The sequence below is a fragment of the Bidens hawaiensis genome, unplaced genomic scaffold (genome assembly GCF_021521415.1).
Source record: "Bidens hawaiensis isolate Kalapana, Puna unplaced genomic scaffold, B.hawaiensis_p1.1 tig00021672_1, whole genome shotgun sequence".
In the NCBI taxonomy this organism is placed as follows: domain Eukaryota; kingdom Viridiplantae; phylum Streptophyta; class Magnoliopsida; order Asterales; family Asteraceae; genus Bidens; species Bidens hawaiensis.
Genome location: NW_027493364.1, coordinates 180,046 through 205,735, shown reverse-complemented (window position 1 = coordinate 205,735; position 25,690 = coordinate 180,046). Strand labels below are relative to the sequence as shown.

Here is a 25,690-nt window from a genome sequence, read left to right as displayed (position 1 = left end):
GATTCGTTAACGAAAGCTTAACGAACTAGCCTTAGTACTTATCCAAATTCGTTAAGGAAAAGATAACGAATTAACCCCAGATTCGTTAAGCCAATTCGCTATGGAAGAATAACTAACTAGCTTCATTTGCTAACTAATTTGTTATGTTAATTAATTAAGTAGTTCGTTAAGGGAGAACTGACGCATGAACCCCCAGTTCGTTAAGGGTTCAGTTCGTTAAAGTTTCAGTTCGTTAAAAGGACCAGTTCGTCATAAGGTACAATTCGTTACCAGAGCCAGTTCGTTATGATAGTCAATTCGTTAAGAACTTAGTAACGAACTGGAAGGTTAATAAAATGACAGAACAGTCCCTGGATTTAGAAAAGAATGATTTAATTACAAAATAGCCCTTGAACTTTATTAATTTATAGAAGATACCTTAAAGGATTGAGAGGTTAACAATACAATATTTTCATGAAATCCTAATGGAAAATGTGTTAAGACAGTTTAACCCCAGCCAGGGGCTCTGCCCCTTGGACCCCGCTAGGGGCTGCCACCCCTAGAACCCTGCTGCCAGGGGCGCCGCCCCCGGACCCCGTTCGTTAAGGGTAATAATTAAACTAGAAACACGATATGTGTAGTGATAGTTAAATTGATACGTATAATTGTTATACATTTAGTCGTGCACAGCTCAAGAAAGGAATAAACCATAAACGGTGAACGTAACCGCATTCAGGTGAGTTTCTAGCCCCACTTCCTTGTTATGTTTTCGGGGCTGTGTGCATACTCGATGTGATAGTTAATACACTTACCTTAAGTGGTAAGTGTATGCCTTGTATGATTCATGTATGATGATTGCTTGACGGTGCGTGAACGATCTTCGGTTATTGCATGTACCGTCAGGTGGTAGTTAAAGATATGATATGATGTATGTATGTTATTTTGATGGTACGTGAACGCTCTTCGGATATTGCACGTATAGTTAAGGAAAGTATGTAAAGACAGGTATGGTACAGTTGCACGAAACAAAGGGACCATACCCTAATAATATCTGTGAGGATAGGGACCAGACCCTAATAATATCTGTGAGGATAGGGACCAGACCCTAATAATATCTATGAGGATAGGGACCAGACCCATATAATATCTGTGAGGGTAGGGACCAGACCCTAATAATATCTGTGATGTTGGGGACCAGACCCTTTTAATATATGTGAGGATAGGGACCAGACCCTAATAATATTTGTGAGGATAGGGACCAGACCCTTTTAAAATCTGTGAGGGTAGGGACCAGACCCTAATAATATCTGTGATGTTAGGGACCAAACCCTTATAATATTTGTGAGGTTATAGAGCGGAAGGCTCTTTATGTAGTACCGATAGTGATGTATGTGAATTAATTGTATGTATGATAGTAGGGTAATTGGTTAGGTATGAATATGTATCTTCGGATATGTATGTTTGTATGTTATGTGTATGTATTGTATGTCGCCTGATTAACTAGAACTCACTCAGCGTAGCTGACATTTAGTATGCACGCAGGTATATATGTTTTTGGAGCTGACATGAGAATGGCACATGGTATGGATTGAACGACTGACATCTGAAGATAGAAGAGAAATGATGTTTTAAATATGATGTTATATATTATGTTTTAAAGAAAAGATCGGATGTTTGTAATGAATGATTAAAGTTAACGTTTCCGCGACAGTTTTAATTAACTCTTATTTTAAAGAACTGTGTTTATGAGTAAATCCAACGTCCAATGTAGGGCACCGGAATCGGGGCCTTACAAGGGTTTACTTATAACACGAACTTTGTTTATTTAGTTCGTCTTGAACTTCTTTAAACTTGAATATATTCTATGTGCATGCTTGAGGGTGTTAAGTGTAATATTTTTATTTTTAAACATCGATCATTGTTTTAGCAGATTGGTAATAAGATCTTCTTGGCTGTTGATTGTTAGGTTATTATTGTTATGTGTTAATGGTTTTGTTTTTATAAGATTTTGGCATACACATGTTTGTATTTTTTTTTATTAATATATAAACATAAACATATTTCTATTAAATTTTAACAACACAAATTGTTATTCCTGTGGTTTGCATTTTCTATGATAATTCAAGATGGTATTAAGTTAGTGATACTCAACAAAGAATCAAAGCTTACAAATAAAACAACAAATGTTGTTTACAGTGAGATTTTTGGAAACGTAGAGTGCTAAATATTAAATTTGTTATGTATTTGTAATTGTTTTATGCTACACTTACGTTTGTGTGTAATTTAATTTTTTCTATACTTTTTATTTAAGTACTTCAAAAATTTCTTGTATATTTGTTTGTTAACCTAACTTAAATTTTTATAATTTATTGTAAGATACATATTTAATGTTCATATATACAATAAATTTCCGGATATACATATATATGTTCTAAATATATTTTATAAGTTACAATTTTTAAATTTAATTTTTAAGTTAAAGTATTTAAAATATTTATAATAATATCTAATAAAATATCATAAATATAGGCTAAGTATACATTATACTTATTAGATAGATATAATCATTTAGTTCCTTGAAAATCTACAACCGTCACTTCATTAATATATGTTTTTAATTTTGAATTTAATTCATCTTCTTCTTCATCTTTTGCAATCCAAAGGTTTAGTTACTTTATTTTGAAAATAAGTAAACTATCAGAATGTCTACCATTTTAAATTGGAAATGTTGCACCATGTTGGGTAAGTATGAATTCGTCTTTAACGATTTAGGTAGATCCAAAAGGATAATATTGAATCCATCATGATGTTCAACAACCTCTATAAACATCAAATTCATGCGATTGGTCTTAGGAAACTGTCTCCATGTCAACAAGAAACCAATCTCATAAATGTTTTACATGATTACCTTGATGATCTTCAGCAAGAGGTTTTACCGTATATACTTGTAAGGGAGTGGTTTTTTATCCTAATCAAAACAAAGTTGTTATCAAGTTCGAGAAGGGACGGTATAAGAATTTGAAGCCTAAACTACTATTGGAATGTGATGATTTGATTCTGCTGAGAAAGCTTGACATGTTGAAGTTATCTAATGCAAGAAAATAAATTGCACATCTTGAGTTGGAATTGGAAGTGAGTTTGAAGGTTAAATGGTTAGCCGAATGTGCTAACTATGAAAGTGATTTTGATGATTTTCCCAAAAATTTGGAAGTTCGATAAGGTAATATATAAATGCTTTAGATATTGTTGTTAGATTTAATAAAAGTAGTATATTGTCAACAACTTTTTAGACTTCCTAATAAGTATAGTTTGGAATTTAGATATGTTGGTTCTATATAACAAATTTAGTAATCTTTAGATGTTAGTATTATTAAACATGTTGTTAAGTTTATAATTTATTGAATATTCTGTTGTTTTTATAAATTTTCAGGTGTTTAGGAAAAGGGAGTTTCTTTTCGTATAATTTTTTAGGGATATTGGTTTTTAATCCTCCCAACTTTCCCTTATTGGTAGATAACACTCCCAACTTTTGATTTGTCGCCCACTACTCCCAAATTTCACCCTATTTTCCTGTACCACTCCCCGTCTAAATGAACACTAACCTTGTTAATGTTTTGGACTAAAAATGTCATTCAAATTAGTTAAGGGGGTAAAACAGAAATTTTATTTTTAACACACAACCTCCATTTCCGGTGACCTCGTTTTTCCGGCGACCTCATTTTTTCCGGAGATTTTGAGTTTTCCGGCTATCTCGTCTTTCACCCGGAAAATAACATTTTGGTACGAAACGTTGAAGAAGTATTATGTTTCCTTAACTGGATGTTTAAGTTGATTATGTTTAGTGACATGTAATTTCACCAGCGTGTTACGAGGGTCTATACTCTAGTAGAGTAGTAATGTAATCTCATTTCATATATATATTTCGGGGTCAAGTTATTCTACAAAGAGGAATAAAAATGAGAGGGATGAGAAGGACTTCTAACCACACAAAAAAACCCCAAAAAATGATTTTAAAAAATAAATAAATAAACCATAACTCAAAATTTAATAAAAAATGAAAAAATAAAAACACAAAAATGTTTTCACCGTCTTTCTCGTTCTCATAAAAAAACAAAAAACAAAAAAAAACACAATGGTAAGTGAAAAAAGTCGTTGTATCTTTTTGTTTATCATTGTGTTTTGTGTTTATTTTCGTCATTGATTGTGTCTTTTTTTCTTTACACTGTGTCATTTTTTCTTATATTGTGTTATAGTACTCAACATTGTGTTATATTTTGTTCGGCATTGTGTTATATTTTGCTATCCATTGTGTCTTTTTCTATTTTGAATTGTGTAATTTGTTTATTTTCGTCATTGCGTCTTTGATATCGTAATTGTATCTTTTCATCAATTTTTTTAATTTTTTTGTATCTTTTTTTTATTATTATTATTTTAACGGGAATGATGACGGAAACATTTTAGTTTTTATTTTTTTCGTTTTTTATTTATATTTTGAGTTATATTTTTTATTATTTTTTTAATTTATCTTTAAGGGGTTTTTACGTGGTCACAAATTCTTCTCACACTTCTTATTTTTGTCTCTATTTGTATTTTAACTTTACCCATATATTTTGTTTGATTATTAAAATGTTTGAACTTCTAATATGGTGGCAATAATGCAAACTAATCATATGAATTTAAACTACTAACTAAAGTCATAAAAAATTTTAAACGGTATATCATTTAAGTCAGATAAAATCATCTAAAAATCGATATATGCATGCATATCGTGTTAATCCTTCTCACTCTATATAATAATAAACAAGTGGGTTTTCATAAAATTCTTTTTTTGACTTTTTAACAAATTTCTTCAAATTGCCACATGGCTTTTCCTAATTATTTTTTAATTATTTTAACTTTCTATATAATAAACAAGTTGGGTCCACCAAATTCTCTTATTTTTCACCAAATTTCTTCAAATTTTTACATGACATTTTCTAATTATTATAATTCAATTTCAAAATCAAACTTGTGATGCATATTAAATTTTTATCATCCTAATTCACATGTTCTAACCATTGCAATCACCATATACATATTACATTGAAATTCATCAGTATTCAACACATAATCAATTGTTTCACCTTCACATATTCAATCGGATTAACAGCTTCAATCGGAGTCAATCGATTCACCTACACATATTCAATCGGATTTAATCGATTCATAGGTTCAATCGATCAATCTTTTTAATGCGATTCATTTAATCCGAATCATGTAATCTGATTCACGTAATTGATTTATATGTAATCCGTTGTCTTTCAATTGAAACTCTAATTCTATGATCATTATATAACACAAATTATTTACTTAGAGATATATTACAAAAAAGTTAAAGTATGTCATCGGTTATCGATAAGTATTATTTAAATAAAGACATGTTATCTTTAAAAATACACAATAAAATGTCCAAAAAAACAAGTTAATGTAGTACAAGATTCAATGTTTAATAAATTAACAAGTAAATGTCCTCGAATATGCAATGTTTGAATAACTTTTATTCTTAGTGGATTGTTTTCGAAGAATTTTGGACTTTTATTGTTTTTAATGAGATGATTTATAATAACAAAAAGAATAACTCATACCAAATATCTTATCAGTCTGCACATCATAATGCAACTTTATATCACCCTTATTATATAGTTAATTATAAGTAATTTTAAATGACTGGCTTGGGTTCATGTTTAGTTTAAAATAAATTTGGTCAATGTATTTTTTAAGTAAAAATGAGTTTGGCTCAAACGAGCATGATCTAAACAATTACTTACATTTTTTTGCGTCTAATATTATTTTTATATTTAATTGTAAATATATTTTTATGTGAATTCCTTGTCAAATAAAAAAAAGGGAAAAAAGAAAAAAACAATCACTTTATAAGTAAAATGTATTTTTTTTTCTTTTTGGTTTTTAACTTATAATATGCTAGGATGATTATAATTTTTTGTAAAACATTCTCATATTAACACTTCCTTCACTACCAAGAATTCCATATGTAAACATTATGATTTCTTATGTTACAAAAACTATTTACAAATTTAATAATTATCAGTTACCTTAAAGAAATTGGTTTGAAAAAGGTAAAAAGATGACTTTTGTGAACTGGAAAATAATGAAGTTGGTTTTTCTTGCTCCATATATTTTTATGTAGAAATGGATTTTTTTATTTTATTTATTTATTATTTTTTAAGGTTTGATGTTTGAAGCAGTTGAAGATGGTCATTCTGGATCTGCATTTTCTTTAACCACAAGTGTCAGCCACAAATTACCAGCAACATATTGTAAATGAAATTCGCATTTGAAGGATAATTATAGAATTTTTTATTTGTTATTTTTGTAACATAAAATTTGCAAACTAAAGGTTATACATGTGTAGGGTGAACATATCAAATATATAGTTTCAAGTTAAGATTTTGAGTGCGAGTCAAAATTCTTCAGTTTTTGGTCCAAGGGCAGTTTAGGGATTTGTGAAAGTTTGGTTCGTTTAAGTTAAGAGTTACAGATTTTTGGTCCTATGGTAGTAAGAAGATTTGTTGTCTCAGTTTTGCTAATATTTTAAACACTATATTTGTTTTTAGCATTATATTTGTAGTTTGTGCATTTTTAAAAATTTAGATTTTTTGACTAACCCGTATATCACATGGTTTCTAAACTAGTAACAAATATATAAAGCATCACATGTGTAACATGTAAGGCCCCGTTACCGGTAGCCCTACTTTCGTGATGGATTTACTCATAAACGCAGTTCTAAATATCAGAGTTAATTAAAACATTCGCGGAATATAAAAGCTTTCATAAAACATTTCATAACAAAACACCTCTTGTCTTAAAACAACATCTTGTCTTTCAAAATAAACAAAACATTAAACTTAAACGTCTTGAGTCTTCCGATGCCAGCCCCTTATTCAGTGCCACGTGTCTCCTCAAGCGAGCTGCCTCATCCTACTCACCTGCGTGCATACTAAAAGTCAGCTACACTGAGTGAGTTCTAGTTAATCACATAATCATACAATACCTTCTTACATTTCATACTTAACCACTTAACTTTCTTACATACACACGTAAGTGCATATACTTTCATTCTTACCTTCATACTTCCTTTACATACATAATCATACGTTTTAAAGAGCCTTTCGCCCTATAACCTCACAGATATTATAAGGGTCTGGTCCCTAACATCACAGATATTATAAGGGTCTGGTCCCTAACATCACAGATATTATTAGGGTCTGGTCCCTAACATCACAGATATTATTAGGGTCTGGTCCCTAACATCACAGATATTATTAGGGTCTGGTCCCTAACATCACAGATAGTATAAGGGTCTGGTCCCTTTGTTTCGTGTAACTGTACCGTTCCTGTTCATACATACTTTCCTTGACAATACGTGCAATCTCCGAAGAGCGTTCACGTACCATCATCATAACATACATACATTATGCATACATCATATATTCATACATACATCATATCTTTCATCATACTTATCAATCATATCTTAACTACCACCTGACGGTACATGCAATATCCGAAGATCGTTCACGCACCGTCAAACAATCATCATACATAAATCATACAAGGCATACACTTACCACTTAAGATAAGTGTATTAACTATCACATCGAGTATGCACACAGCCCCGAAAACATAACAGGGAAGCGGGGCTAGAAACTCACCTCAATGCGGTTGCGTGCACCGTTTACGGTTATTCCCTTCTTGAGCTGTGCACGACTAACTGTATAATAATTATACGTTTCAGTAAACTATCACTACACATATCGCCTTTCTAGTTTAATCATTACCCTCAACGAACGGGGGTCCGGGGGCAGCGCCCCTGGCAGCGGGGTTCTAGGGGCGGCAGCCCCTAGCGGGGTCCAAGGGGCAGAGCCCCTGGCTGGGGTTAAGCTGCCAGGTCAGCTTGGAAAAATTTTATTTTCATTAACTGTCTTATCACATTTTCAATTAGCATTTTGAATCATTGAATAATATGCTACTTAAAAGTTCAAGGGTTTATTTGTAATTAAATCATTCTTTTCTAAGTCCAGGGCTGTTCTGTCATTCTTTCAAAGTTCTAATTCGTCACTCAGTTCTTAACGAATGGGAATTCATAACGAATTAGCCATTATAGCGAATCTGCCTTTGTAACAGACATCTTAACGAACTGGTCCTTATAGCGAATTGGACCTTAACGAACTGATCTGGTCAACGAATGAACCCTATAACGAAGGGGGTTCATTTGTCCCTCTCTTAGCGAATGGCCTAGTTCGCCCTTATTTCCATAACGAATGACATGCTAGTTCGCTAATCTTTCCTTAACGAATTAGTACACGAATCAAAGCTAGTTCGTTATATTCCCTTAGACGAATCAGCTAGCGAATCGCTTCTAATTCGTCAATTACTCCCTAGCGAACTAGGGTTAGGTCAGGGGATGTCAGAACATTCCCTGACATTCCTTATCCTCGTACCACTATTCCGGCGCCGCCTTTGCCGGAAAGCAGCCGGAAAAACGTGATTTCGCCGGAAAAACGGGTTTTAGCTCGTTTTCACCGTTTTTCGTCCCGTTCAATCCAGATCTGAGCTAGGGTGACTCCTAAGCTCATCATAGGTTCGGTTTATACCCGAATCCACCCGGATCTCGTGATTTAAACGGTTTAACGGTGTCGGCTCGTCGTTTAGTGACCATAACTAACGGATTTAAGCTCATACAACAAAATACTATCATACCTTGGGTCGGGATCCGATTCTTCTTCTATATTTCGGCTAGAGAGGCTAGAGAGAGAGAGCTTAAGTGTGTGTGTTTGAGAGGTGTAAGGGATATGTGTAAATGAATTAAATGGAGGATTAAGGGTATATATATATTTTGATCATGGGCTTAGGCCCATGGTCTTTCCTTCATTCCTCCATAACCCAAGTCCATAACCCATATCCATTTACCCAACACAAGTCCATCTCGTATTCTATTCAACTAAACCGATAACGACCCGCTATAAAATAAACGAACTTTATTTTATTAATATAACCAAAAGTAGGATGTTACATAACATCGTTCAACGCTTCAACTTGTTTTGTGTTACTTTTTAAGTGTAGCTAATTCAGCCCTTTTAGCCAATTTAGATACTTCAACACAAACTAACAATGTTAAAAACTTTGAAAAAAGATTCAAACCATCAACCTAACCAGTTTTATTTGTTGTTTCCCAAAACAATAGGAAGCGATCTGACCGACTGAACCAAACATGAACACCTAACTTTACAAATACAAAGGCGATTAAATAAGCAAGCAAAGCGGAAAACATAAACATTTATCAAACTCGTCCAAAATGCGCTTTGCCCATTTCTCCCAATAACCTAAATTTTAAGACAGCATTTGTAATAAACAGAACTCCAACAACAAAACCTAGGTTCAGTACCAACAAACATCAACAGGTTTTAGTTCCCATTACCATTGTCTGGTGTTCCATCATGCGCGGTTCTAAACATTGATAAAACCTTTCCATCATGGGATCTCCAGAGTCAGCATTACCAGCCTGCTCCTGCTCCCGATCGTGCTCCTGCACTGCCTCCCTCATGCTCGCCAACATGTTTGAAAATTCAGCTTCAGACATGTTGGTCGTGTAGTCCGAATATGATAGCATTGGCCCATCGCTCCTTGACCCATTCGATACAAACCATCTCAGTGAACTCTGTTAGCATATTAGTAAGGGTATTTTTGTTAAATATATGCCATAAATAAACATATGAGAAAATCTTTATTATTATAATTAGAGAAAATTGCACAAACGGTCCCTGTCGTATGACTAACTTATTTGGACTAAGTTTGCAGATATTAAAATCCGGAGACCAAACTTGGAACATGGCCAAACTGCAGGGACCATTTGTGCAATTTCTCTCATAATTGAATTTAATTTACCGGGCGCTGCCGAGCTCTTTGACGCTCTTCTCTGAGTTTCTGCTCAGCTACCTGCAGACAGTGAAATAAGCCTCGTATTTGTTAAAAAAACAGCAATGAGAATAAAGCTCACACGGGAACCATGTATTTGTAAACGAACAGAATGAACACAAATGGGGTCGTGATTGTGTTCGTTCGTTTAACTTTAACCAATCAAACACGAACAATTAGCGAACGGGTTTTTCTTGTTCATTCAGAAAACCAGGGATAGATTTACATTGATACTAGGGGGTGCACGGGAACCCCACACTATAGTGTAAAACTATATATAAAATTTGAAGTGCACCCCATTATAAAACTGGAGTGCAGTACCTAACCAAATTAGAAAAATGGTGGAGTGGCTAGGGCATTGGTTGTTAACATGGAGGTCTTGAGTTCGATTCTTACTGCTGAGCCGTATTTTTTTTAGATTACTCAACATATATATTACTGAACTGTTTTTTTTTTATGAGATTACTCAACTAAATTTATTGTTGAAAACACTTAAAACACAAAGCTCACCAAACCATATTCAAAATTCAAGAACATGTTTTTATTTGCCATAACTTGGGAAATCGCCTGCTGTTTTTTTTTTTTTTTTGCGAGATTACTCAACTAAATTGATTGTTGAAAACACTCAAAACACAAAGCTTACCATACCATATTCAAAATTCAAGAACATCTTTTTATTCGCCATAAATTTGGAAATCGCGTGTACCCTAGAAACCAGATACTTACTCTAATAGTCTATGTAGTTATAGTAGAGATTGCGATAGCATATAGATTGACAAAAGGTTGTCGAAGTTTGGAGATGCCAGACATACTGCGAGTATGAACCGTGCGACGGTTGTGTTGGAGGACCTCATTCTGGAACGTTATGAGGGTCCGGAATGGAGGTTTGGGGCAGGTCAGCAGCAACACCGTCAGTTGGCTGGGGCTCTTCAATATCTCACCTTTACCCGACCCAACATCAGTTATGTCGTGCAACAAATATGCATGCCCCCCGACGGCTCACATGAATGCTTTAAAACGCATCTTGAGATACATGGCACTAGCAATCAGAGTTTACATATTTTTAAATCATCAGGAGCAAGCTGCTCTCCTATACTGATGCCGATTAGGCTGGATGTCCAGAAACGCGTCGCTCCACTTCTTGATGTTGTGTGTACCTGGGTGCTAATCTTTTGTCTTGGTCCTCTAAACGCCAAGCTGTCATTTCCGATCAAGTGCTGAGGCGGAATATCGAGGTGTTGTTGTTGGCTACGAAACTTATTACTCGAACTACATTGTCCACCGACTCATGCAACCCTCGTCTATTGTGACAATATCAGTGTTGTATACCTGTCATGCAACCCGGTCCAACATCAGCGAAAGAAGCACATAGAGTTGGACATCCACTTTGTTCGTGACATCAAATTGCAGATATCTTCTGAAAAGACTCCACCTTATCAGCGGGTCAACCCATCTGGGTCCAAAAGGTCTTGGGTCAGTTACCTTGACCTAGTGAATCAGGAGCAAAGGTGTAGGGATGAATTAGTGGGGGGTTGACTGTTGACCATTGACTGTCAAAGGCTGAATGTTAGGAGGCATTAATTACCTAAATTGCGTTTTATGTATTCCATTTCCGTTTTAGTTTTCTAGGTCTTGTTTATTTTGATTATCAAGTTCGTCTTGTAATTGAAGACTTACCATCTCGAATTGGTTAAATCGGTCGAATCGGGCCGACTATTTTTATATTTCAATAAAATAAATAATTCAATTTTTGGGTTCTATCATCTTCACTAAAGGCTTACCATCATTTTTGTTTGACGAGTTCTAGTTTTGACTGCGGGGGTGTAACAGCCTATGTATTTATAGTATAGATTGTGATAGAATTAAACAATTATTCACTCCCTATAATAGAGGAGGAATACCGTGTATATATTCAGGAGTTTGGACTTTGGAGCCTAATGAGAACATCAGAATATTATACCTTAATAGACTCGTAAATGGGAAACTTATTTCAAGTATTCTCTCAATTCCTCTCTATTAGATGTGTCCAAAATACCCGAAAGCGATTAACCTGACCCGACCCGAACCCGAAAAAGCTAATTAGGTTCAAAAAGTATTAATCGGGTTGTTTGGGTTAAGCCGAATAACCCGAATTGTTAATAGGGTCGGTTTTCGAGTTCATTTTGGAAAAAAAGTCGGGTTTCGGGTTAACCCGAATAACCCGATTAGTGGTGAACTGGTGATACTTAACTTCAAATATAATGATGAAAAGGTGAAATAAGAACTAAAAAGAACTTTATAGAGGAGTTGAATATTATGCGCAGCGGAAAGTTCATTTATGTCGTGTTGATGAAATTAATCGAACGAACATGAACACATGTTTCACTCGTTCATCTATGTTCGTGAACATTTGTTTACGATCGTTCATGTACATATATGTTCCTTGATGTTCGTTTATCTTTGTTTAATTATATTCATTTATGTTCGTGAATTTTCGTTTAAATTTTAAATGAACAAGCACGAACATGTTTAGTTTTTAACTAACGAACATGAACACAAATATTTGTTCGATTAAGTGTTCGTGTTTGTTAAAAGTTAAATAAACAAACACGAACACGCCTTTGTTCATGTCTGTTCGGTTCGTATACGGGCACATTATGTAATTATAAAGTAATTACTTGTAAAAAAAATTGAAAATTGAGTTGAATGAGAAACTTTGCAACCTACAAGTTACTAACACAAAAAGTAATTTAAAACTATAAGGTAACATGGTTAACCCGATTAACTCGACCGGATTAACCCAAAACCTGACTAACCCGAACCTTAATAGGGTCGGGTTACGGGTTAGATATTTTTTTAGCAAAACCCGACTAACCCGACCCTATTAACCCGAAACCCGATCGGGTTGACCCGATGAACACCCTGATATTAGTATATTACAAATAAGCATTGTATGCTATTAATGATGCACTATATTGTGAATAGAATTCCTAAATTATAAGGTATAGAATAGGGTTGTTCAAAGAGCTCGCGGCTCGTGGCTCGCTCGAAAATAGCTCGGCTCAAAAAAGCTCGATTCTAAATGAGCTCGGCTCGACTCGGCTCGATTTCTAAACAAGCCGAGCTCGAGCCTGGGTCAGCTCGGCTCGTGGCTCGGTTTTGGCTCGACTCGTTAGCTCGGCTCGTTTAGATTAAACCCTAAATTTTAATATCTATATATAATAATATCATACTTATACATATATTATGTAACTCGATACCTGATACCCTATAAAAGAATAACGAAAATAAAACATATAAAGTTATAAATTCTCTTATTTATAAATTTTATATAATGTTTATGTTAAAATTATATTTTTTGTCTATTATATATCAAAATCTGTAAAATAAAAAATAAAATAAATAAAAAATAAAAAAATTTAAAAAAATTAAAGGAGACTGGCTCGACGAGCTCGAGCTCGGCTCGAGCTTTAAACGAGCCGAGCTCGAGCCAGCTCGATTAAGTTCGAGCTTGAGCTCGAGCACACTCTGGCTCGGCTCGACTCGGCTCGTTTACAGCCCTAGAATAGAAACTTCTAACATTATCAACTAGTTGATAACCCCTGCCACAATTGAGGGAGTGAAATCGTTATTGGTTTTGTTCATTGTTGTACTTCTTTAAGTGTTAAGTAACTTGTTAGGTAAATAAAGAATAATTATATTTCAACTAACTTAGTATTCTATAAGCCTAAAGGAAATTTTAAGTTATGTTGGTGAGAATGTAGACACAAAATAAAGAACCGTGTTTGATCTACCAATCCACAGTATAGCCAGTAACCAAATTGAGAAAAAACCGAACCAAACTGAGTCAAAACCAACAAAATACAACCTGCAACATATATTTAAAAAGGTATAATATTACTTCATATACTTTATACATATATTCAAAAACCGACCCGAATTTTTATATCCAACTCCATGAAATTGGAGCATAAAAACAGTGCAACCCCTGGAAAAAAATTCCTGGATCTGCCATTGAAGAAAACGAACGTGTTCGGTTATGTTAGTTCGTTAAGGGTATAAACAAATGGCTCACGAACGTAAGAGAATGCAAACCTGAAAGTGTAATAGAACTCGACTTAATTGTAATAAGCCTAAGAAATTTAAATGAATACAAACAAACTTAAACAAGCCTAAACTAACAAACGTAAATTAACGAATGGTCATAAACAAATTTATACGAACGAACGTTATTGAACATTCACGAACATAAATGAACGAACGGGACATGTGTTCATGTTCGTTCGTTTAACCAAACGAACAAAAACTTGTGTTCATGTCAATTCATTTATAACGAACTTCTCGCTGAGCGGTTCACTAAATGTTTGGTTCGTTTGCAGGCCTATGTGCATCAAACAAAAAGGATTAACTAACCTGAATATTTCCTCTCGCAGATTCATTATTTGGATCTAACTGCAAAGCTGCATGAATTAAAAAATGATAAGTCATAAGTCCTTATAAAGAATAATCATAAATAATAAACAAATATTATTGTATAAAATATGTACAAACCTCTTTTGAACCCTTTATCGATGGCATCCCTGTATTTTCCTTGAGAAAAATAACTAAACCCGAGACGACTGTAAGCCTTGCTGTAGTTCGGGTCGATTTCAATTGCTTTATTGCAGTCATGAATTGCTTCAGTATGCTGATTGTTCTGAGTGTAAGCAGCTGCCCTAATTATATAATTATAAAGAAAAAAACTTGTTAGAGGATAAAAAGCGTAAAAAATATATAGAGCAAACAAGTCACCTGTTACAATAGTAAACAGCATTGTTATCACAGAGTGCTATAGCAATGGTATACAGCTCGATTGCATCCACGTACACCTTTGATTGCATAGCTTTGTTACCTACATGAAAACAAAGTACAAAAGGTGTTATTAACTATCTTATTTAACCGTCATATAAGTTTTTCAATAGATGTACAAAAGGTGAGATTTAAGTTAAAATATGACTTATAATTACCTTGTAATTTGAAGGCATCAGCCAAGTTTTTAAGATCAATTTCCTCACATCTGGAATTCTTCATTTCGTTGAATCAAACAAGTAAATAATAGTTAATAAAATAACTTAATGTGGAATGTTGAATGCAATTCTAAACAGTTATGATAAAATTGAAGGTGTTATGTTTTTACAGTATAGATCATATTAGCCGCCTATAAGTAGTTCTTTAATTAAAAGAAAATGATACCATCTTTTAATGATACCATCTATGACTTTCGAATAGAAAGATACGCTGCTTAAAAGACATTAGATTATGAAAGCGGTTACGCAAATCATTGATATAAATATACTACAAAGTGCCGGCATTCGAAAAATGATAATATTAAGATGAAAAAAGATCAAGAATTAGTATGACTAATACCAAGAAAGCATTGTGGAACAAATGTGTAGCTCTATCAACTGCCAGCTCATCATCTCCATTGGGTGTTGCCCCAAAATAATGAACCTTTTCAAGAGCACCAACAAAGTGACCAAAGAGTTCATCCTCCTCACCTACACTTGTCAAAACATACAAGATGTTCAATTTGCAAAAGTACACAACTAAAAAAAATGAAACAAGATTTACCAAGATTGTTCTTCTCCATCTCACTCAAAACTCTACATTTTGAATTAATATGAAGTCAAGAAACAAAATTAGATCAGACCCACATAACCAAATCAAATAAAGATTGCATTGAAAGCAAAAAATACCCAAAAAGACGCAAAACTTGAAACAAATCTGATCAACAGAGTCAATAAATAAATAAATACCTTTAAATTAAATGGTGATAAAATGAATGGGTTTTAACTTTTAAGGGTTATTGTAGCAGCATCAATGGTGGATTGAAAAGAGTGAAGATGAATTTAAATAAAAATAGATTTGGGGTTTTTGGATTGTGGGTATTAACATTGGATTTTAGTCTGACACAGACACCAGTTGCAGCAGAGTGGGTTTCTCTGCAAGTGACTTGGTCAACAGGTAGAAGGATTGTAATGTAGACAAAAAAAACTTTTGTATTTAGGCCATTTTTAATTATATATTATATTGTTTTACCAACATTTTGCGGCCTCTCTCCTCTTTATACTGACATTGTTGTAAAAATATCAATTAAACGATGATTATCCCTAATTAATCGTAGTTCCCTCTTTACTTATTAATATTGGACTAGTCGACCAATTAATCAGTCAATGGTCAAACCCGGCTAAAATCGCGATTACTCGGACTTAGCGTTTTCTAGCGAGGTTTCAGCCAAAATCGGTGACTTCCGACGAGATTAGCCAAATTCAGCGGCTTTCAATGATACTCAGGCTAATTTCCCACCAAAATGTATGTGTATATATAAAGCTGAAAATTACATATATATAAAATGTGTGTGTATATAAAACTAAAAATTATACATTAAATTTTGATCCGATTAATCATTATAAATCCCAATTAATCACTAGTCCCCACCTCACCGTCAGACTAACGACTAGCGATTTAACACTGGCTAGACTACTTGTGGTTATTTCCATCACCTGTTTTTAGGGTAGTCAAAATGCTATGTTGATTTTAAGGAACAACGCATGTGAGATCGCTACTCATGATTTGCAGGTTCAGGAAATTGAATTTAAGTTTTATTGATGGTTAAAATATTATACGCACTATATGGGGCGTATAAGGCCCTCATATAGCCCTATACGGGGTGTATAGGCCGTGGGGGGGGGGGGGTATCCTGGCTAAACCCCTAAAATATTGGCTACTAGAAAAGATATTTTTGTGATAATGTAGTTTACCAGTGTTTTATGTACTTATAACCAAACCTTTATAAATTAGTATAGATCTAGGTTTTTATTAAGTTATAATATTTGATTATAAGTTAAGACTGTTTCCATTAAGTTTCAACTCATTGTAATTCAAATTGAACACGTAAACATATCTTCTTTTCTCTCTACTCTATCTATGAAGGCTATGAAGGAATTCGTTCATAGAATGCTTTTTGCTTGCACTTTTTTATTGAATAGGTCTTCTCCCTTCGATCCGCGAAGTAGGCAGGCAGGAATCTCCCCCCCCCCCCCCCCCCCTTTCTGTTTATGGATAGAAAGAATATCTACTTAGGAGAGTATTTTATGAGTTGACTGTAACCCGAAGGCTTCTTTCAATCGATCTAGTAGGTAAGAAATAAGATCTTCGTATAGTTAGAATTAAAGCGAAACCACTAGGTTAGATCTACCAATTCGGTCAATCCGGAATGGATCGGTTAAACATTCCATTAGGGAGCCTGGTCTTGACTTTTCTGTGTGGTATTCATTCTCGTTCTCGCTCGGGAGCCAAAACAAAAACGCCTGCTACCTACTGTACTGGACCTTCGACCAGGCATTCTACCTTTGTCGAAGCGGAACCAATACCACTGCATTGCGCTCGAACAGTTGAGCGGCCGCCGGTCCTTCCGTGCACAGATATAGATTCCGATTTTGGCGGATCGTGCTCCACCCCGGTGAACTCATGCGGTTCCGACGTGCCCAGAGGCCAGAGGCGAATCCGTTCACAGTCCGTAGGACCAACACCATTCGAAGGTGGGCGGCCCACCCCGCCTAGAACAGTTATGTTTTTTGATCAATCGCCTGAACCTGCCTTTCTTTCTTTGCCAGGAGGGGTGGGCCAATCACTAATGGATCTCTCAACGAGAGCCTCATTCTGTCTAGAGGAAATTTCTTAGGTTTAGGTGGATCCGGTTGATTATGCGATTCGGTAGATGATTCGGAAGTTGGTTAATAGGAGTGAGTAGGATACATGAGGTTAGTATAAAAGGTTGTACACTTGTACATTATAGGATTTGGATCAAATACAAATAAAATTAAAGTGCTAATTGTGAGAATTAAATAGAGTAATTATATATAAAAGTATGTAATTACTCTACTTAGATCTCACCATTAACACGTTATTTCATTTGTATGTTAACCTTCTCATTACATTATAAAGTTTCACCTGAAATAAATTTAAGGTTATAGTCACTTATGTGCATTAAGATGTATGAAACCTTTTTGAGATCATGTTATACATTCTTATAATTTTGAAAATTTGTATTTTAATAATGCGAACTATTAATTATTAATCAATATTAATCTCAACTAAAAATATAACCAGTAACAGTTTTAACTTTCAATTGGTTATTTGTTATCATATGATATAACAACTACATGGTAACATGACCATGACTTGGATTGAAAATAAAACATACTAAAATATAATGGGACCCATCACTTCATCTTTCACGACCTTTCCCACCTATCTTGGATCCCCATCATCCGTCACCATAGAAGTTAGAGCCACCGCTGGCCACTAACATGTAACATTGGTGATTTGAACTCCTACAATTTGTTTTCTTTTAAGTTTTAACATAATAATGATGTTTTAAATTAAGATTAATGTTATAATCTAGACTTTTCTCTGTTGTTTGTTTTAGCTTCTCGTTTGGTTACAAATAACATATGTTAAGGGAACATCAAGGTATGTAAATTCCTAGGTGATATTCCAAAGTGATTAATTTTTCAGTTCAGGTTGGATTGCTTAGTGTAAAGCATGTTTGTCAACAATATATAATAAATTTATCATGTATCGTATTTTGCTTAATTAAAACATGTTATATTTTCATTAGCTACCTCTAGTACACGAAGCTCAAGCTAGTATATAATAAGCGTCACCCCATTTAGTCCATTTAAATACTATAATAAAAATTAACGATTTTAAAAAAAGTTTTAAATTTTAAAAATGGTCCAGACCGCCAAATTGAACTATTTTGACTTATTAAGACTGTCAGACACAACCAACCTAACCAGTTTGATTTGTTGTTTTCCAAAATAACAAGTGGTCGGTCCAACCAAACCAAATATGAGCACGTCTGACATTCCAAATCAAAAGGACAAATAAGCAAGCAAAAACTATAAACATGTATCAAACTCGTCCAATATATAACCCATATTCACCAACCACCAAAATTTTAAGACAACCTTTGTAATAAACAGAACTCCAACAACAAAACCTGGGTTCAGTACCAACAAACAAACATAAAAAGTCTAGTTCCCATTACCACTGTCCGGTGTTCCATCGCGGCCTTGAAACATCTGAAACGCGTTTCTTAAAGCCCCATAAATCTCTTCCGGCATGGGCTGTCCAGGTTCAACATTTACGCCTATCCCGGGCCCACCATTACCCACATGCATTTCCGCACTAATGTCTGCCATCATGCTTGACAAATCAGGTTCTGCCATACCAGACATGAAACTCGAGAAAGGTGGCATCGGCCCATTGCTCCTTGACCCCCCATTTGAATAAAACCATGAAGAACCTGAACTCTGTTATCATATTATAAAGGGTATTTTTGTGAAATGTATACCATAAAACAAACAGACGAGAAAACTGCACAAATGGTCCCTGTTGTTTGACCATAATAAAAGTTTTAAAATTGCAAACTTAGTCCAAACTTTTGGTGATAGGGTTGCACATTTAGTCCCCACCGTTAATCCCACTTAGTGCTCCCTCCCTCTCTCATTCAGTTTTTCGTTAAAAACTAACGAGATTAACGGCGGGGACTAAACGTGCACAAATAATTGGACCAAGTTTGCAATTATTAAATCAGGTACCAACCACAATATAGTCAAACGACTCAAACCACAGAAACCATTGATGATTTGATGCAATTTCTCTTATAATTATATTTAAATTTACCCCGTCCCGTTCAGCTCTTTGATGCTGTTCTCTGAGTTTCTGCTCGGCTGCCTGTAGACAATGAAATAAGCCTTGTATTTGTTACAAAATAACAATGAGAATAAAGCACAAACGGGCATGTTTTTGTTCATTCGGTTAACTATATCCGAACAAGTGACTGAACATGAAGAATTAGACAAATGGGGTTTTCTTGTTCATGTTCGTTCATTAAGAAAATGAGCTGTTCACAAATGCACATAATAGAAAGTAACCACAGATAGGTGAACGAATATAAACAGACATATTTGAGTGAACAACAATTAAAAGTGAGCATAAAACAAGACTACATTATAATGGGCCTTAGAAAGTTAAATGAATAAATAAATCATAAACAAACAAACCTAAACTAACAAACGTAAATAAACGAATGGACGTTCACAAACATAAATGAACAAACAAGACATGTGTTCATGCTCATTCGTTTAACTAAACGAACAAAAACTTTTGTTCATGTTCGTTCGTTTATTAAATAAATGCCTAAATGGGGCACAAACAAACTTCCACCCAAACCGATTCACTGAACAATGAACATTTACTTCGTTAGCAGGTGAAAACGTGTTCAGCAGGTTAGACGCAACACGACACGGTTAAAGCGGGGTTCTAAACACAAACATGACATGATAAAGTGATAAACTAATCGTGTCATTTGATTCAAACACGATCACAAACCTGTTTATACACATGTTACACGACACAACATGTTTAACGCAAGTAATAAGTTATTAACACGACCCAACACAGCATGACCCGAACATTTATTACAGTTTATAAATAGCAATATTTAATAAAGATCACCAAATATTAAGATCCATAATAGTTATATTCTTCTAGAACAATCCTTAAAAGTTTTTAAACAAAAGTCTTAAACTAACACATAACATACTGGTAATGATAGAACCGTAGAGGCGTAAAAGAAGAACAGTTAAAGTGTAGGAGTGTAGGACTAATTGACTAACGTTGTGTTCCCGAGTCTATTTTAACGAGGGAAATGAAAGAAATTAGAATGACGCCAGAAAAAATCGCGCTTCACGGTTTTTTTTTAAAAGGAAATGGGGAAAAAAGGAAGAAAATTTTATGTTTATATTCATCTTTCAAATCGGAGAGGTTTGAAAGATGGATTTTGAAAAAATCTTTATTTTTCTTTTCATTTCCTTCAAACTTGGAAACACGGTAGTTAGTTAGATATCTAGATCTTTCCCTTCCCCCTCCATTTATTTTCTCTCCTTAATTTTCTTTTATTTATTAAACTCGGGAACACTACGTAAAAGAAGCGGCTAGGGGTTTAGCAATATAAATATGAATATTTTAAAAAAGTTAAAAATATAAATAGCTATAATCGGGTCTAAACAGGTTACAACCTGTTTTGACACAATTTTAATCATCTCTTACACTCTTAAACGTGTCGATCTGTTTATAACACATAACCTGTTAAGCTCAACCGCAAATCGGTTTAACTATGTGTCGTGTCAACAGGTCTGTGTCTGAAATTTTCAGCCCTAGTATCAAACCAAAAGATGAACTAACCTGAATATTTCCTCTCACAGATTCGTTATTTGGATCCAACTGCAAAGCTGCATGAATTTAAAAATGAAATCCTTTAAAATAATAATAAACAAATATTGTTTTATAAAACATGTACAAACCTCTTCTGAACCCTTTATCGATGGCGTCTCTGTAATTTCCTTGCGCATAATAACTAAACCCTAGTCGACTGTAAGCCTTGCTGTAGTTTGGGTCGATTTCAATTGCTTTATTGCAGTCATGAATTGCTTCTGTATGCTGATTGTTCTGAGTGTAAGCAGCTGCCCTAAAAGTGTTATAATTATAGAAAAAAAAATAGTTTAGAGGATAAAAAGAGTAAAAATAAATAAATTAATGTGAATAAATAAGCCACCTGTTACAATAATAAATAGCATTATCATCACAAAGTGCTATAGCAACAGTGTAAAGCTCGATTGCATCCACGTACACCTTTGATTGCATAGCCTTGTTACCTACATGAAAAAAAAGTGCATGTGTGTAGCTGATTTAAACTATTTTTCAATTACCTACTTTTGTTATTAACTATCTTATTTTATGTTTTAATTTATGAATTATAAAGTGTCATATAAGTTTTTCAATGCATTAACAAAAAATGAGATTCAAGTTGAAATTTGAATTAAAATTACCTTGTAATTTGAAGGTATCAGCCAGGTTTTTAAGATTAATTTCCTCACGCCTGGATTTTTTCATTTCCTTGAATCAAAGAAGTGTAGGGTATATTATAGCAATTAATTTCATCAAAGTAAAAAAATATAATAAATTAATGAGAACGTTGAATGCAGTTCTAAACAATTATGATAAAATTTAACGAGCGATGTTTTAACGGAACAGGGCATCTTGGTATGTAGTTCTTTTTTTGTCTTCCAAAAACACCTATTTTTGTAAAAAGTCATAACTGTCTGTATATATCAGAAGCACACTAAAAGTAGTCCTTTAATATAAAGAAACTGAGTCCAACTTTGACTTTCAAATAGAAAGATACACCGCTTAAAAGACAGAGATTACAAAAGCAGTTATTGTACATATAGGCAAATGTCAACATTCCAACAAATGACAATATTAACATGAAACAAGATTTAGAATCAGTATCATACCATCAAAGCATTGTGAAACAAATGTGTAGCTCTATCGAGTGCCAGTTCATCATCTCCATTGGCAGTTGTCCCAAAATAATGAACTTTTTCAAGAGCACCAAAAAACTGACCAAAGAGTTCATCCTCACCTACACCTGTCAAAACATTCAGGATGTTCAATTTGCAAAAGTACACCGCTAGATATATTAAAAAAATAAACAAGATTTACCAAGGACGTTATTTTCAGACGTTGCACGAGATTCCTCATGGATTTGATCTGATTTAGTCTCGTTAACCTGTCCTGTTTGTGAAGTGAAAAGCTGAACCAGAGAATCAGACTGTGGCCCACTAGAAGTAGATGATGAATCAATCTTGAATACTTCTGATAAGCAGTCTCTAGCAACTTCAAGGCTTTCAACATCATTAACAGAACTAGGTTCAACTGTAAAACAGGTTTTAGTAAAACTGTGAATTTAGAAAGATTTGTTCAAACTTCAAAGAACAGGAAAAATATAAGTTTCACGAAACACATAGGTAAGACGTAGACATGAAATTTATATAAACATAGCAAAGACATCATACCCAATGTTAAGAATCCAAGAAACACGTGTTTACTTAATATCTTAGATAGCACCAGCAAATGAAAATGTGAAAATAATAATAATAATAATAATAGGACAAGTAAGTCTCCAATAAAAACCTAGATTTAACCTAAAACAGAATTAATACCATTTCAACTCAACACAAGTATGTATGTATGTATGTATGTATGTAGGTCAAAACTATACAAACCCTAATTGCCCTAATAAAACGGAAATATGGCGAATGAATCAATCAACGTAAACCTAATAACGATCAACGCAAATCCAGCAGTGAAATTGAAGTAGCTTAGCATCGAATTGTATCGCAAAAGCGGTTGAAATGAATGCGTAAAATAGAGAGATGATGATGGAGAAGAGAAGTGAGTTAACGAACCAGAAGAATTGAGAAAGTGGATGAAAGACTGGACGATGCGACGACAAAGAGGAGAATCTGCCTTCAATTTCGACATTACAATTGAATTGAATTGAATTAACAAACCAGTAATCGCCAACCAACCACCACTTGGTTTCAGACTGATAGATGTTTGGGTCACGCTTGTTGGTGTCTGTCACGTCACCACTTGGTTACTTATTTATTCCTACTCATTACAATCAAGCTTATGCTTATAGATAGATACATAGACTCCTTCATTCTAATCTCAACCCAATAATAACATATATGGGTTTGGCTCGGTGAAAATCCACCCGCAAACCGACCGAGGACTATATGGGTTGATCGGCTGTCGGGTAATAGTTATCAGGCTGTGACGTTTCTATACGAAAATCTTAAGGGTAACGTTTAAAACAAAATTAACCGTATTTTATACAATGTAAACAAATATTTTTTACCGTAGTTTATACAATAAACAAATTCTTTTTTACCCTATTTCACATACATACATACATATATATATATATAAAATGGTTCCTAGGAATGGTAAGAACCAACAAAATTTTGACATTTGGCATTACAAATGATGGTGAAAGAACAATTCTAGAAAACTATGTCGGTTATAATGATGAAAGAATATTTCTAGGAAGCTATGTCAATTATTAGTAATTTTAAATCTCAATCATTGATTAACATAATCCAATGACTATGATTTATTTCTAGTCTTCTTAGAAAACTACTTATTTTTAGGATAACTCCCCTATATATATATATATATATATGTGTGTGTGTGTGTGATGGTTATTCTAAAAATAGGTGGTTTCCTAAGAATAAATTATAGCCATTGGATCATGTAAATCAATTATTGAGATTTAAAATTACCAATAACCGACATAGTTTCCTAGAATTGTTCTTTTACCATCATTTGGAGTGCCAAATGTCAAAATTTTGTTGGTTCTTACCATTCCTAGAAAACTCCTTATTCTTATTTAAACATTTTTCTATATATATATATATATATATATATATATATATATATATATATATATATATCTAACTATCTATAAAATTGTCTACTATAAAATCCTACGTGTCGCTCTCACATCGCTCCCCACCCCTTTAGAGCCACCAAGGGTGTGTTTGGGATTCCTTATTTTGCCTCCTGATAACTTTTCATTAAGTTAATAAGTTACAAAATTGTAACTTATGGAAATTTTCCTCTCATAATATAAGCAATCCCAAACATCTTGTTACTTTTCAAAAAGTTTATAAGTTATAAGTTAATAAAAATAAGCAATCCCAAACACCCCCCAAATGTGTTGATTTCTGGATGGAATAATCTAATTGATTTAACCCGATTTAACCCGTTTAACCTTTACACGGGTCATAACATCTCAAATACGGTTATCGTACCTACAAACAAAGGACAAAACATCGTCTTTCATCCCCTTCATTCGATCCTTCGATCTTGAAACCCTAACCAGTCTAATACAACCGTTGACTACCATCACTCCAACCCTAAATCAACAATCGCAACTCTATACCCCTATCCCCTTTCAATTTCCTTCGATCCAATGTAAACCAAGGATTTCATACCTCGATTTAAGGTTAGTACAATCCTATTGATTCGTTTTTGGTTGCCAATCGATGATTGAAACTGATTTCTAACCCTTCTAATCTCTGAATTTACAAACCCTAATCCAAAAGAATTCATACAGACAGTCAAGTGCGATTTAGTAAGCGGGTCACAAACCCTAACCCGTTGACTTCGATTTCGTCTAAGCTATAATTTTTATGGGTTATGAGTCTCTGTTAAGTCGCTTGATTCGACTGATTTTACACCCAATTCAAGTTTTCCGAATTACTTCATGTTTAGTTGATAAATTTCATATTTTGTCGTTAGTTTTCAAATTGTGGTTTAGGTTAAACAATCTCATAACTTGAGATACATTACAAGTGATATTTTTAGTACATGCGATTCAGATTTGCAAGCCCTACATATACATGTTTATTCCGCGTCATTTGTTTTTTGTATGTGCTATTGTTGTTAACTTTGTTATAGTTAATTCAACGAGACAGTGGTAAAAGGGCATAATTGGAATCCAAAATTTGTGCAGATCTGATTATTTTTGTTGGTAATTAAGATACCAAGTCAAACGGGCCTAAATGTCTTCTTATTTGAAATAAAATGTTGTAACTGAAGGATTTGGTAAAGATTTCAGTTTCACACCGCCCCATAATATCTGCTTGAAAATTAAATGTGCCTAATAGTAATTCTTTAGGGAAATTAAAAATTAAGGGTTACTTTGGATCTAAGAACTCCTCTTTTATTATAACTGTCATTAACTATAGTACATATTAAAATGGATTTATGTTTTATTTTGTGTGAGTGAAGAGGT

The 25,690-nt window shown here is 33.9% G+C and overlaps 2 protein-coding genes across 2 annotated transcripts; both read right to left on the bottom strand.

The window, feature by feature from the left end:
* Positions 1-9,350: 9,350 nt before the first annotated feature.
* LOC143563940 (small glutamine-rich tetratricopeptide repeat-containing protein 2-like) lies at positions 9,351-15,010 on the bottom strand. Its single transcript, XM_077051355.1, has 6 exons — positions 14,940-15,010; positions 14,725-14,824; positions 14,485-14,648; positions 14,347-14,393; positions 9,925-9,975; positions 9,351-9,697 (listed from the first exon to the last, which is right to left on the bottom strand). The coding sequence occupies exons 1-6, from the start codon at positions 15,001-15,003 to the stop codon at positions 9,434-9,436; spliced, it is 690 nt and encodes a 229-aa protein (XP_076907470.1). The 5' UTR covers positions 15,004-15,010; the 3' UTR covers positions 9,351-9,433.
* A 3,897-nt stretch (positions 15,011-18,907) lies between these two features.
* Positions 18,908-23,370, bottom strand: LOC143563943 (uncharacterized). Its single transcript, XM_077051359.1, has 9 exons — positions 23,165-23,370; positions 22,549-22,784; positions 22,341-22,474; positions 21,873-21,939; positions 21,599-21,698; positions 21,348-21,511; positions 21,229-21,275; positions 19,666-19,716; positions 18,908-19,292 (listed from the first exon to the last, which is right to left on the bottom strand). The coding sequence occupies exons 1-9, from the start codon at positions 23,368-23,370 to the stop codon at positions 19,014-19,016; spliced, it is 1,284 nt and encodes a 427-aa protein (XP_076907474.1). The 3' UTR covers positions 18,908-19,013.
* Between the last annotated feature and the right edge of the window lie 2,320 nt (positions 23,371-25,690).

What these genes read in the sequence shown, in the direction of transcription:
- LOC143563943 (XM_077051359.1), bottom strand. Translation starts at nt 23,370, where the DNA reads ATGTCGAAATTGAAGGCAGATTCTCCTCTTTGTCGTCGCATCGTCCAG. An exon ending in GTCTGAAAATAACGTCCTTG is followed by an intron (nt 22,475 to 22,548) that starts GTAAATCTTGTT and finishes ATGTTTTGACAG; the next exon opens with GTGTAGGTGAGGATGAACTC. An exon ending in GCTATTTATTATTGTAACAG is followed by an intron (nt 21,512 to 21,598) that starts GTGGCTTATTTA and finishes TAACACTTTTAG; the next exon opens with GGCAGCTGCTTACACTCAGA.
- LOC143563940 (XM_077051355.1), bottom strand. Translation starts at nt 15,003, where the DNA reads ATGAAGAATTCCAGATGTGAGGAAATTGATCTTAAAAACTTGGCTGAT. An exon ending in TGATGCCTTCAAATTACAAG is followed by an intron (nt 14,825 to 14,939) that starts GTAATTATAAGT and finishes GTTTTCATGTAG; the next exon opens with GTAACAAAGCTATGCAATCA. An exon ending in GCTGTTTACTATTGTAACAG is followed by an intron (nt 14,649 to 14,724) that starts GTGACTTGTTTG and finishes TTATATAATTAG; the next exon opens with GGCAGCTGCTTACACTCAGA.